The 15,043-nt window shown below is 43.3% G+C and overlaps 1 protein-coding gene across 1 annotated transcript in view; it reads left to right on the top strand.

Annotated features, from left to right (window-relative positions):
- The window catches only part of adam9a (ADAM metallopeptidase domain 9a), a 98,896-nt gene that overhangs the window by 23,475 nt on the left and 60,378 nt on the right, over positions 1-15,043 (top strand). The window contains exon 4 of the mRNA XM_029722285.1: positions 10,617-10,695. Within this exon, the coding sequence (XP_029578145.1) occupies positions 10,617-10,695 (79 nt within the window). The remainder of the gene's footprint in view (positions 1-10,616; positions 10,696-15,043) is intronic.

The following is a 15,043-nucleotide window of genomic DNA, read 5'->3' as shown; positions in this document are numbered from 1 at the left end:
TTTATTGGAAAAAATTATGAATTTCAGGGGGCAGTTTTTTGGAACAAACTAATCCCGTCCGAATCGTCCTCTGGAATACGGACATTCTGGAGTAATAATTACTAGTGATGCACCGATACCCAATATTTCCCCTGATACCGATATTTAACATTTTAGGGGCCTTTTTAAGCATTCTAGTACAGTTAAATAGTTTACACACAAACACACACACACACACACACGGACGCAGCGGTCTAAGGCAATGCATCTCAGGGCAAGAGGCGCCACTACAGTCCCTGGTTCGAATCCAGGCTGTATCACATCCAGCCGTGATTGGGAGTCCCGTAGGACGGCACACAATTGGCCCAGCGTTGTCCGGGTTTGGCTGGGGTAGGCCGTCATTGTAAATAAGAATTTGTTCTTAACTGACTTGCCTAGTTAAATAGGTTACACACGCCACACTGACCAAAAATGTATTTTGTTGGCATTTACGTATGTCCCCATTACCAGTAATATATCATCAAAAACCTATTTCTTTCACTTACTTGCTGTGCTGTTTCGTTGTTCATTTGTTCAGTCGTTTCATTCTCAACCAGGATTTCTATGGAACGCCGTTTGGGTCTTTGCATGTCAAAAATGATACCCGTCAAATAACACTATTTGACCAATCAGGACCTGAATATAACTGCACGTCCATACATTTTTACTTATTACACATTGAGTACACTATCACTCATATTTCATATGTCACAAGAATTCATTGATACGTATGCTATGATGCTGGTAAAGTTGTCTCGTGCACCTACAGTGCTGGTCATTCAAAAAAAGCTAGCTAGCTCATGGATGCAAACATTGTTCTTCCCCAAAAACATAGCAAAATGACATCTGTTTCAGTAGCTATAGTTAGCTAGCTAACTATATAACTAGGTGTCATCATCTAAAATAACCCTGTTATAAGACAGTTCTTATTTGATTAATGGTGGTCGGACCCATCTGTGAAGCTTGCCACAATAAGGATTAGCCACAATAGTGGACTTTGCGGTTAGCCTTCAAAATAAAAGTGTGTCATTGATGGTGATGCAAATGCATACAAATAGTAGAATTTTGCCATAATTGAACAGATCATGCCAAACGAGGCATAATTTGTTCATTTGACATATCTGTTGAAATCATACTGGATGTATTATACTTTCGAATTTCATTGGGGGCATACTAATTTCACTGCACAGACTTACCTATGGATTGTTAATCAATGATGTGGGTTATCAAATCAAATCAAATTTATTTATATAGCCCTTCGTACATCAGCTGAAATCTCAAAGTGCTGTACAGAAACCCAGCCTAAAACCCCAAACAGCAAGCAATGCATGTGAAAGAAGCACGGTGGCTGGGAAAAACTCCCTAGGAAAAACTCCTGAGAAAGGCCAAAAACCTAGGAAGAAACCTAGAGAGGAACCAGGCTATGAGGGGTGTCCAGTCCTCTTCTGGCTGTGCCGGGTGGATATTATTACAGAACATGGTCAAGATGTTAAAATGTTCGTAAATGACCAGCATGGTCAAATAATAATAATCATAGTAGTTGTCGAGGGTGCAACAAGCACGTCCGGTGAACAGGTCAGGGTTCCGTAGCCGCAGGCAGAACAGTTGAAACTGGAGCAGCAGCATGGCCAGGTGGACTGGGGACAGCAAGGAGTCATCATGCCAGGTAGTCCTGAGGCATGGTCCTAGGGCTCAGGTCCTCCGAGAGAAAGAAAGAAAGAGAGAATTAGAGAGAGCATATTTACATTCACACAGGACACCGGATAAGACAAGAGAATACTCCAGATGTAACAGACTGACCCTAGCCCCCCGACACAAACTACTGCAGCATAAATACTGGAGGCTGAGACAGGAGGGATCAGAAGACACTGTGGCCCCATCCGATGATACCCCCGGACAGGGCCAAACAGGCAGGATATAACCCCACCCACTATGCCAAAGCACAGCCCCCACACCACTAGAGGGATATCTACAACCACCAACTTACCGTCCGAAGACAAGGCCGAGTATAGCCCACAAAGAACTCCGCCACGGCACAACCCAAGGGGGGGGCGCCAACCCAGACAGGAAGACCACGTCAGTGGCTCAACCTACTCAAGTGACGCACCCCTCCCATGGACGGCATGGAAGAACACCAGTAAGTCAGTGACTCAGCCCCTGTAAAAGGGTTAGAGGCAGAGAATCCCAGTGGGAAGAGGGGAACCGACAAGGCAGAGACAGCAAGGGTGGTTCGTTGCTCCAGCCTTTCCGTTCACCTTCACACTCCTGGGCCAGACTATACTTAATCATAGGACCTACTGAAGAGATAAGTCTTCAGTAAAGACTTAAAGGTTGAGACTGAGTCTGCATCTCTCACATGGGTAGGCAGACCATTCCATAAAAATGGAGCTCTATAGGAGAAAGCCCTACCTCCAGCCGTTTGCTTAGAAATTCTAGGGACAATTAGGAGGCCTGCGTCTTGTGACCGTAGCGTACGTGTAGGTATGTACGGCAGGACCAAATCGGAAAGATAGGTAGGAGCAAGCCCATGTAATGCTTTGTAGGTTAGCAGTAAAACCTTGAAATCAGCCCTTGCCTTAACAGGAAGCCAGTGTAGGGAGGCTAGCACTGGAGTAATATGATCAAACTTTTTGGTTCTAGTCAGGATTCTAGCAGCCGTATTTAGCACTAACTGAAGTTTGTTTAGTGCTTTATCCGGGTAGCCGGAAAGTAGAGCATTGCAGTAGTCGAGCCTAGAAGTAACAAAAGCATGGATTAATTTTTCTGCGTCATTTTTGGACAGAAAGTTTCTGATTTTTGCAATGTTACGTAGGTGGAAAAAAGCTGTCCTTGAAGCAGTCTTGATATGTTCTTCAAAAGAGAGATCAGGGTCCAGAGTAACGCCGAGGTCCTAAACAGTTTTATTTGAGACGACTGTACAACCATCCAGATTAATTGTCAGATTCAACAGAAGATCTCTTTGTTTCTTGGGACCTAGGACAAGCATCTCTGTTTTGTCCGAGTTTAAAAGTAGAAAATTTGCAGCCATCCACTTCCTTATGTCTGAAACACAGGCTTCTAGCGAGGGCAATTTTGGGGCTTCACCATGTTTCATTGAAATGTACAGCTGTGTGTCGTCCGCATAGCAGTGAAATTTAACATGATGTTTTCGAATGACATCCCCAAGAGGTAAAATATATAGTGAAAACAATAGTGGTCCTAGAACGGAACCTTGAGGAACACCGAAATTTACAATTGATTTGTCAGAGGATGAACCATTCACAGAGACAAACTGATATCTTTCCGACAGATAAGATCTAAACCAGGCCAGAACTTGTCCATGTAGACCAATTTGGGTTTCCAATCTCTCCAAAAGAATGTGGTGATCGATGGTATCAAAAGCGGCACTAAGATCTAGGAGCATGAGGACAGATGCAGAGCCTCGGTCTGACGTCATTAAAAGGTCATTTACCACCTTCACAAGTGCAGTCTCAGTGCTATGATGGGGTCTAAAACCAGACTGAAGCGTTTCGTATACATTGTTTGTCTTCAGGAAGGCAGTGAGTTGCTGCGCAACAACTTTTTCTAAAATTTTTGAGAGGAATGGAAGATTCGATATAGGCCGATAGTTTTTTATAATTTCTGGGTCAAGATTCGGCTTTTTCAAGAGAGGCTTTATTACTGCCACTTTTAGTGAGCTTGGTACATATCCGGTGGATAGAGAGCCGTTTATTATGTTCAACATAGGAGGGCCAAGCACAGGAAGCAGCTCTTTCAGTAGTTTAGTTGGAATAGGGTCCAGTATGCAGCTTGAGGGTTTGGAGGCCATGATTATTTTCATCATTATGTCAAGAGATATAGTACTAAAACACTTTAGTATCTCCCTTGATCCTAGGTCCTGGCAGAGTTGTGCAGACTCAGGACAATGGAGCCCTGGAGGAATACCCAGATTTAAAGAGGAGTCCGTAATTTGCTTTCTAATGATCATGATCTTTTCCTCAAAGAAGTTCATAAATTTATTACTGCTGAAGTGAAAGCCATCCTCCATTTGCGAATGCTGCTTTTTAGTTAGCTTTGCGACAGTGTCAAAAAGAAATTTCGGATTGTTCTTATTTTCCTCAATTAAGTTGGAAAAATAGGATGATCGTGCAGCAGTGAGGGCTCTTCGATACTGCACGGTACTGTCTTTCCAAGCTAGTCGGAAGACTTCCAGTTTAGTGTGGCGCCATTTCCGTTCCAATTTTCTGGAAGCTTGCTTCAGAGCTCGTGTATTTTCTGTATACCAGGGAGCTAGTTTCTTATGACAGATGCTTTTAATTTTTAGGGGTGCAACTGCATCTAGGGTATTGCGCAAGGTTAAATTGAGTTCCTCGGTTAGGTGGTTAACTGATTCTTGTCCTCTGACGTCCTTGGGTAGGCAGAGGGAGTCTGGAAGGGCATCAAGGAATCTTTGGGTTGTCTGAGAATTTATAGCACGACTTTTAATCTTCCTTGGTTGGGGTCTGAGCAGATTATTTGTTGCAATTGTAAACGCAATAAAATGGTGGTCCGATAATCCAGGATTATGAGGAAAAACATTAAGATCCACAACATTTATTCCATGGGACAAAACTAGGTCCAGAGTATGACTGTGGCAGTGAGTAGGTCCAGAGACATGTTGGACAAAACCCACTGAGTCGATGATGGCTCCGAAAGCCTTTTGGAGTGGGTCTGTGGACTTTTCCATGTGAATGTTAAAGTCACCAAAAATTAGAATATTATCTGCTATGACTACAAGATCCGATAGGAATTCAGGGAACTCAGTAAGGAACACTGCATATGGCCCAGGAGGCCTGTAAACAGTAGCTATAAAAAGTGATTGAGTAGGCTGCATAGATTTCATGACTAGAAGCTCAAAAGACGAAAACGTCATTGTTTTTTTTTTTGTAAATTGAAATTTGCTATCGTAAATGTTAGCAACACCTCCGCCTTTGCCGGATGCACGGGGGGTATGGTCACTAGTGTAACCAGGGGGTGAGGCCTCATTTAACACAGTAAATTCATCAGGCTTAAGCCATGTTTCAGTCAGGCCAATCACATCAAGATTATGATCAGTGATTAGTTCATTGACTATAACTGCCTTGGAAGTGAGGGATCTAACATTAAGTAACCCAATTTTGAGATGTGAAGTATCACAATCTCTTTCAATAATGGCAGGAATGGAGGAGGTCTTTATACTAGTAAGATTACTGAAGCGAACACCGCCATTTTTAATTTTGCCCAACCTAGATCGAGGCACAGACACGGTCTCAATGGGGAAAGCTGAGCTGACTACGCTAACTGTGCTAGTGGCAGACTCCACTAAGCTGGCAGGCTGGCTAACAGCCTGTTGCCTGGCCTGCACCCTATTTCATTGTGGAGCTAGAGGAGTTAGAGCCCTGTCTATGTTCGTAGATAAGATGAGAGCACCCCTCCAGCTAGGATGGAGTCCGTCACTCCTCAGCAGGCCAGGCTTGGTCCTGTTTGTGGGTGAATCCCAGAAAGAGGGCCAGTTATCTACAAATTCTATCTTTTGGGAGGGGCAGAAAACAGTTTTCATCCAGCGATTGAGTTGTGAGACTCTGCTGTAGAGCTCATCACTCCCCCTAACTGGGAGGGGGCCAGAGACAATTAATCGATGCCGACACATCTTTCTAGCTGATTTACATGCTGAAGCTATGTTGCGCTTGGTGACCTCTGACTGTTTCATCCTAACATCGTTGGTGCCGACGTGGATAACAATATCTCTATACTCTCTACACTCGCCAGTTTTAGCTTTAGCCAGCACCGTCTTTAGATTAGCCTTAACGTCGGTAGCCCTGCCCCCTGGTAAACAGTGTATGATCGCTGGATGATTAGTTTTAAGTCTAATACTGCGGGTAATGGAGTCGCCAATGACTAGGGTTTTCAATTTGTCAGAGCTAATGATGGGAGCCGTCGGCGTCTCAGACCCCACAACGGGAGGAGCAGAGACCAGAGAAGTCTCGGCCTCCGACTCCGACTCGCTTAACGGGGAGAACCGGTTGAAAGTTTCTGTCGGCTGAATAAGCGACACCGGTTGAGCATTCCTACAGCGTTTCCCTCCAGACGCCATGAGAAAGATGTCCGGCTGCGGGGACCGTGCGAGGGGGTTTATACTAACGTTACTATCTGTACTTGCTGGTGGCACAGACGCTGTTTCATCCTTTCCTACACTGAAATGACCCTTGCCTAACGATTGCGTCTGAAGCTGGGCTTGCAGCACAGCTATCCTTGCTGTAAGGCGATCGTTCTCCTGTATATTATGAGTACAACGACTGCAATTAGAAGGCATCATGTTAATGTTACTTAGCTTCGGCTGTTTGAAGTCCTGACGAACCATGTCCAGATAAAACCTCCGGGGTAGGAAAGTTGAATGAAAAAAAATAAAAATAAAAGTTGAGTGAGGGAAAAGTAAAAATATACGGTAATGAAAAAGTAAAAACCGTCAGGTAGCAAAGTAAAAACGGCAACAAAAACGCACAGCAGCGTAAACAAGTCTGCAAGTTGTGACCGGAAACCGGAAATCCGTCTACTCAGTGACACCCGGAGAACATTAGCGTCGTAGCTCTGATTGCGGGACTGTGAATTGAGCCACATTTATTGTCAACCTATGTGTATTGAACACTATTCCCGAGGAAAAACAATACTGCGTGGATGTTTTGGAGTCTGATAATCTCTGAGGAGGACGTTGGGAAAAAATATATTGAATATTGAGTAGACTGATCCCCCATTTGATTGATCCCCAATCCTTAGGTGAAGCTGTACAGTGCCATTTGAATGTCAATACACACAATAGGCTGACTGGGGAGGTGATTTCACACAGTCCCACGATAAGAGCTACAACACTAATATTTGGGTAAACTCTTCACAGTTGTGTTCTGTGGGTGTCACCGAGTAGACGGATACCCCATTTCATTGCTTTACATCCCAACCTTGTTTAACATTATCTAGTCTAAATATGGCATGATTCCACCAATTGTAACCTTCTGCATTACCTTCAAAGAGGTAGTTTTATTTTGAAGGCAAACCGCAAATTCCACTATTGTGTCTAATCCTTATTGTGGCAAGCTTCACAACACCTAACAGGGTTAAGTAGCAGGCTAGCTATGTATTTTCATGAACTGAAGTTAAATTTCAGTAGGCGAACAAGTGGCTACCTAGCTAATACTTAATCACAAGGTTCCTAAATCATTGATAAGAATAATGAAAACGACTGCAGTTTCTACTGGTCATTGTTTTCAGGCTGGTTGTATTGGTGCTATCTAGGTACCAAGCTAAAGCCAGCAAGCTACCCCAGAAGTTGCAGTCGAACAAATAATGCTTTATTACCAACGCGGTATTGTAAACACATCGTTCGTGGCCTGTGTTTGCTTGTTTGCAGAATGTTTTGTACAGCTTTGATAGGGCTACTGATAGTAGTGGTGGCACTTGGCTTGCACGTGCAAATAGTTTTGTCGTCAAATAGTGTATTTGACGTGCATCTTTTTTGACACGCAAAGACCCAAACGGCGTTCCATAGTATGTCGTGAAGCTAATAGCAGTGACGCTATTACTGTAACTCCGGTAGGGCAACATCTGAAAAATAGCACACTGTGTACCGGTGCTCGAACATTCGCGAAAGCCAACTTCACCCACGACAGAGAACGGTTGATTGTCAAGGGCAATGAATTCCATTATCTTGGCGTTAATGGATTTCGCCTTTGAGTTGTCTCGCTGAAATGTTCTTACTCTTTCAAATGACTGCTCGACTTGTTGACTGCTCGATCCACACAGCAGACATTGTTGGCTAGGTTAGGAATGCTGTGTTGCACATCGAGTGCAATTTTTTTTACGTGGTATCATTATGTCATGTACCTACTTTATATAGGTATGCAGGTCAGCTTTGACATCAGATTTGCACATCGGCGTTAAACTAGACATCGGGCCGATATTGATGTTGGCATTTTTAGCTAATATCGGCCGATTCCGATATGTTCACCGATATATCGTGCATCCCTAGTAATTACCTTACCAACATTCTCTAGTAATACTATTCCCATGCTATATGTCTTTGGTCACGTGCATGAGACGCATACATGTATCACGTAAACAGGGCAAGAGTTGAGAGAATAAGGAATATTTTTTTTAAACAAATTAGCGATATCGGTTACAACTTTTCAGTCAGAAATTGCTGTAATTAGGTTCCAGCTTCAGCAACACGGACAGCGCGCTAAACACTTTGATGTTCTGTGGTGGTCGCTGCAGCACTCGTCACTCGCTGTCTTTAAAAAATATATATATATTTTACATAGCGCAAGTCTGAGCTTAAAGAATCAGACAAGCTCAGTGAATTTAGTTGATTTAATTAAAACGCATAGGATGTGTCCATATATGGAAAAATATAAGTTTATATTGTTAACCAATCGATATGTTGCAAGAACCGAGGACTTTTGGTCGTCAAATATATGGCTTCTGGACAAGTCTCAATGTCCTTGAGTGGCCCAGCCACAGCCCGGACTTGAACCCGGTTGAACATCTCTGGAGAGACCTGAAAATGGCTGTGCAGCGACGCTCCCCATTCAATCTGACAGAGGTTGAGAGGATCTACAGAGAAAAATGGGAGAAACTCCCCAAATACAGTCGTGGCCAAAAGTTTTGAGAATGATACCAATATTAATTTTCACAAAGTCTGCTGCCTCAGTGTCTTTAGATATTTTTGTCAGATGTTACTATGGACTACTGAAGTATAATTACAAGCATTTCATAAGTGTCAAAGGCTTTTATTGGCAATTACACGAAGTCGATGCAAAAAGTCAATATGTGCATTGTTGACCCTTCTTTTTCAAGACCTCTACAATCTGCCCTGGCATGCTGTCAATTAACTTCTGGGCCACATTTTGACTGATGGCAGCCCATTCTTGCATACTCAATGCTTGGAGTTTGTCAGAATTTGTGGGTTTTTGTTTGTCCACCCTCCTCTTGAGCATTGACCACAAGTTTTCAATGGGATTAAGGTCTGGGGAGTTTTCTGGCCATGGACCCAAAATATCGATTTTGCCTTATGGCAAGGTGCTCCATCATGCTGGAAAAGGTGTTGTTCGTCACCAAACTGTTCCTGGATGGTTGGGAGAAGTTGCTCTCGGAGGATGTGTTGGTACCATTCTTTATTCATGGCTGTGTTCTTTGGCAAAATTGTGAGTGAGCCCACTCCCTTGGCTGAGAAGCAACCCCACACATGAATGGTCTCAGGATGCTTTACTGTTGGCATGACACAGGACTGACGGTAGCGATCACCTTGTCTTCTCCGGACAAGCTTTTTTCCGGATGCCCCAAACAATCGGAAAGGGGATTCATTAGAGAAAATGACTTTACCCCAGTCCTCAGCAGTTCAATCCCTGTACCTTTTGCAGAATATCAGTCTGTCCCTGATGTTTTTCCTGGAGAGAAGTTCCTTCTTGACACCAGGCCATCCTCCAAAAGTCTTCGCCTCACTGTGCATGCAGATGCACTCACACCTGCCTGCTGCCATTCCTGAGAAAGCTCTGTACTGGTGGTGCCCCGATCCCGCAGCTGAATCAACTTTAGGAGACGGTCCTGGCACTTGCTGGACTTTCTTGGGCACCCTGAAGCCTTCTTCACAACAATTGAACCGCTCTCCTTGAAGTTCTTGATGATCCAATAAATGGTTGATTTAAGTGCAATCTTACTGGCAGCAATATCCTTGCCCGTGAAGCCCTTTTTGTGCAAAGCAATGATGATGGCTCATGTTTCCTTGCAGGTAACCATGGTTGACAGAGGAAGAACAATGATTCCAAGCACCACCCTCCTTGTGAAGCTTCCAGTCTGTTATTCGAACTCAATCAGCATGACGGAGTGTTCTCCAGCCTTGTCCTCGTCAACACTCACACCTGTGTTAACGAGAGAATCACTGACATGTCAGCTGGTCCTTTTGTGGCAGGGCTGAAATGCAGTGGAAATGCTTTGCAATTATGCTTTGCAATTATTTGCAATTCTTCTGATCACTCTTCATAACATTCTGGAGTATATGCAAATTGCCATCATACAAAATGAGGCAGCAGACTTCGTGAAAATTAATATTTGTGTCATTTTAAAAACTTTTGGCCACGACTGTACAGGTGTGCCAAGCTTGTAGCGTCATACTCGAGACTGTAATCGTTGCCAAAGTTGCTTCAACAAAGTACTGAGTAAAGGGCTGAATACTTGTGTAAATGTTATATTACATTTTTTTATTTTTAATACATTTGCAAAAATGTCAACTTGCTTTGTCATTATGGGGTATTGTGTGTAGATTGAGGGGGAAAAACTATTGAATCCATTTTAGAATAAGGCTGTAATGTAACAAAATGTGGAAAAAGTCAAGGGTTCAAGTAATTATTAACTGCTTTAACTACCACAACAACTAAAAATAACAGGTAAAGCAAGTCCCACAATTTTACTTCATTTAAAATTACCATACATTTTTTATCAGACTTTATGACGTTTACTATTTGCCCGGCTCTGAAACTTCTGATACTGATACTTACTTCTGATGTGTAATTCCTGACAGAGGGTGTAACGTTAGCGTGTGTTTTGTTTTGTAGTCTACTGCTCCCTGAGGACTTCACTGTGTACACACATGCCAAGGATGGATCTCTAATAACCAACAGACCTCCGATGCAGGTAAGACCGTTTAAGATAACCTAAGGGTACTAGGGCTAGGCGATATCCATATTTTCATGTCAATGATATGCCCTTGTTAAATATTGTGGTATACACTGAGTGTACAAAACATTAGGAACACCTGCTCTTTCCATGACATAGCTTTCACCTGGTCAGTCTAAGATCCCTTATTGATGTCACTTGTTAAATCCACTTCAATGAGTGTAGATGAAGGGGAGGAGACAAGTCAATGAAGGATTTTTAAGCCTTATGACTTATCAATTATGTAGTACATAGTGAAATCATGCATAAAGTACCCTACACCATCGCAAAGCACGTGAAATATATTCACATGCGTGCAGCCTAGTTTCAGCGGAATATCATCTGCAGGCAGTAATAGTGTGACCTAAAGTTTGAAGTGTAACTGACAGCCTTTTAACTACTTAGACGTGTTTGTGCCTTATCCAAATCATGTCCAGTCTATTAAAACATTCCCCAACCAGAAACTGTGGATTGATGGCAGCATTCGCGCAAAACTGAAAGCGCGAACCACTGCTTTTAATCAGGGCAAGGGGACCAGAAACATGACTGAATACAAACAGTGTAGCTATTACCTCCGCAAGGCAATCAAACAAGCTAAGCGTCAGTATAGAGACAAAGTAGAGTTGCATTTCAACGGACATGAGCGGTATGTGGCAGGGTCTACAGTCAATCATGGACTACAGAAGAAAAACCAGCCCCGTCGCGGACCAGGATGTCTTGCTCCCAGACAGACTAAACAACTTCTTTGCTCGCTTTGAGGACAATACAGTGCCACTGACACGGCCCGCTACCAAAACCTGCTGGCTCTCCTTCACTGCAGCCAACGTGCGTAAAACATTTAAACGTGTTAACCCTCGCAAGGCTGCAGGCCCAGACGGCATCCCCAGCCGCGTCCTCAGAGCATGCGCAGACCAGCTGGTTGGTGTGTTTATGGACATATTCAATCAATCCTTATCCCAGTCTGCTGTTCCCACATGCTTCAAGAGAGCCACCATTGTTCCTGTTCCCAAGAAAGCTAAGGTAACTGAGATAAATGACTACCGCCCCGTAGCACTCACTTCCGTCATCATGAAGTGCTTTGAGAGACTAGTCAAGGACCATATCACCTCCACCCTACCTGACACCCGAGACCCACTTCAATTTGCTTACCGCCCCAATAGGTCCACAGACAACGCAATCGCAATTACACTGCACACTGCCCTGACCCATCTGGACAAGAGGAATACCTTTGTAAGAATGCTGTTCATCGACTACAGCTCAGCATTTAACAACATAGTACCCTCCAAACGCGTCATTAAGCTCGAGACCCTGGGTCTCAACCCCACCCTGTGCAACTGGGTCCTGGACTTCCTGACGGGCTGCCCCCAGGTGGTGAGGGTAGGTAACAACATCTCCACCCCGCTGATCCTCAACACTGGGGCCCCACGAGGGTGCTTTCTCAGCCTTCTCCTGTACTCCCTGTTCACCCACGACTGCGTGGCCATGCACGCCTCCAACTCAATCATCAAGTTTGCAGACGACACTACAGTGGTAGGCTTGATTTACCAACAATGACGAGACAGCCTACAGGGAGGAAGTCAGGGCCCTCGGAGTGTGGTGTCAGGAAATTAACCTCACACTCAATGTCTACAAAACAAAAGAGATGATCAGGAAACAGCAGAGGGAGCAACCCCTTATCCACATCGACGGGACAGTAGTGGAGAGGGTGGAAAGTTTTAAGTTCCTCGGCGTACACATCACGGACAAACTGAAATGGTCCACCCACACAGCGCCTTTCAACCTCAGGAGGCTGAAGAAATTCGGCTTATCACCAAAAACACTCACAAACTTTTACAGATGCACAATCGAGAGCATCCTGTCCGGCTGTGTCACCGCCTGGTACGGCAACTGCTCCGCCCATAACCGTTAGGCTCTCGAGAGGGTAGTGAGGTCTTCACAACACATCACCGAGGGTAAACTACCTGCCCTCCAGGACACCTACACCACCCGATGTCTCAGGAAGGCCAAAAAGATCATCAAGGACAACAATCACCCAAGCCACTGCCTGTTCACCCCGCTATCATCCAGAAGGCGAGGTCAGTACAGATGCATCAAAGCTGGGACCGAGAGACTGAAAAACAGCTTCTATCTCAAGGCCATCAGACTGTTAAACAGCCATCACTAACATTGAGTGGCTACTGCCAACATACTGACTCAACTCTAGCCAAACATTGATGTAATAAATGTGTCACTAGCCACTTTAAACAATGCCACTTTATATAATGTATTATATAATATAATTATATAATATTTTTATACCCTACATTACTCATCTCATATGTATATACTGTACTCTATACCATCTACTGCATCTTGCCTATGCCGTTCGGCCATCACTCATTCATATATTTTTTATGTACATATTCTTATTCATTCCTTTACACTTGTGTGTATAAGGTAGTTGTTGTGAAATTGTTAGGTTAGATTACTTGTTAGATATTACTGCATGGTCGGAACTAGAAGCACAAGCATTTCGCTACACTCGCATTAACATCTGCTAACCATGTGTATGTGACAAATTGATTTGATTTGAATTTACCACAGGTGGAATCCAAGTTGTAGAAACATCTGAAGGATGATCAATGGAAACAGGATGAACCTGAGCTCAACTTCGAGTCTCTTAGCAAAGGGTTTGAATACTTATTTATATAAGGTATTTCTGTTTAAAACATTTGAAAAAATGTTGAACTACCTGTTTTCGCTTTGTTATTATGGGGTATTGTGTGCAGATTGCTAAGGATTTTTTTTTAAATCCATTTTAGAGTAAGGCTGTACCGTAACAAAATGTGCTAAAAGTGAATGTCTGAATACTTTCCGAAGGCACTGTATATACTCCTTTCTTGAAACATGAATATCTTAACAGCCTATCTGTTATTATAGACCTGTTTGCACAGTGGCGAACCAATAGGCCTTCAGTGTGTGACAGGTTTTTGATTCTGAAAGGACAGCAACCGTAATACCAGCGCACTCATGTAGGAGAGTGCACTTTTTGTAAAACGCGAAGGGCCAGTGTTGTAGTGGGGTGTAGACGCAGGTATAATCCGTATACCCACTTTTTTCCCCCAGTGGGCATTGCTTATACTCACTTCTTAATCCCTACTGATGTGTATCAAAGTAGTGTAGTGGAGGTATACAGTGGAAACGGGTTCTCTGGAGTGATGAATCACGCTTCACCATCTGGCAGTCTGAATCAGGGTTTGGCAGATGCCATGAGAACACTACCTGCCCCAATGCATAGTGGCAACTGTATTGTTTGGTGGAGGAGGAATAATGGTCTTGGGCGTTTTTTTTCTTCGTTCGGGCAAGGCCCCTTAGTTCCAGTGAAGGGAAATTTTATATTTCAAATGGGTTTCCATGGCACACAATCCATGTCTCAATTGTCTCAAGGCTTAAACATCTTTCTTTAACCTGTCCCCTCCCCTTCACCTACACTGATTTTGAAGTGGATTTAAAAAGTGACACAAATAAGGAATCATAGATTTTTACCTGGTCAGTCTGTCATGGAAAAAGCAGACGTTCCTAGTGTTTTGTACACTCGGTGTGTGTGTGTGTGTGTGTGTGTGTGTGTGTGTGTGTGTGTGTGTACATGCACAGTCAGTCAGGTCCAGAATTATTGGCGCAAATATATAATACAGATACTGAGCTATATTGTATGCTCAAAGAATTTGGGAAATTATATTCTTAAACTAATACTTCTGTTTTGAATAGCTTGAGCCTTTTTCTATAATGTTTTATGAGATTGGAGAACACATTGGGAGGGATTTTAGACCATTCCTCCAAACATAATCTAACCAGATCCTTGATATGCTTTGTCTGCGCTTATGAACTGAGATGGCCATTGCAGAATGTTGATTATGTGGTCAATTAATAATTTCTTTGTGGATGCTGATGTGGGCTTGGGGTTATTGTCTTGCTGGAAAATCCACTTATGACTAAGTTTCAGCCTCCTGGCAGAGGCAACCAGGTTTTTGGATAAAATGTCCTGATGCTGGATAAAGTTAATTAGGCCGTTGTTGACCTTAACAAGGGCCCCAGGACCAGTGGAAGCCAAATAGCCCCATAACATCAAAGATCCACCACCATGTTTTATAGTAGGTATGGGGTTCTTTTCTGCATATGCATATTTTTTTCAACCCAAAACCCACCACTGGTATGTGTGGCCAAAGAGCTCTGTTTTCATGAGCAGTTGTATTTGAATTTATTTATTTATTATTTATATATTTATTTATTTTATGCAGTCTTTTTTGTTCATCTTCATAATGAGTGCCAATCATTTTGGACCTGACTA

The sequence above is a fragment of the Salmo trutta genome, chromosome 29 (assembly GCF_901001165.1).
Source record: "Salmo trutta chromosome 29, fSalTru1.1, whole genome shotgun sequence".
NCBI classification, from domain to species: Eukaryota; Metazoa; Chordata; class Actinopteri; order Salmoniformes; family Salmonidae; genus Salmo; species Salmo trutta.
The sequence above is the reverse complement of the archived record's forward strand: the minus strand, read 5'-3'. Positions and strand labels throughout refer to the sequence as shown.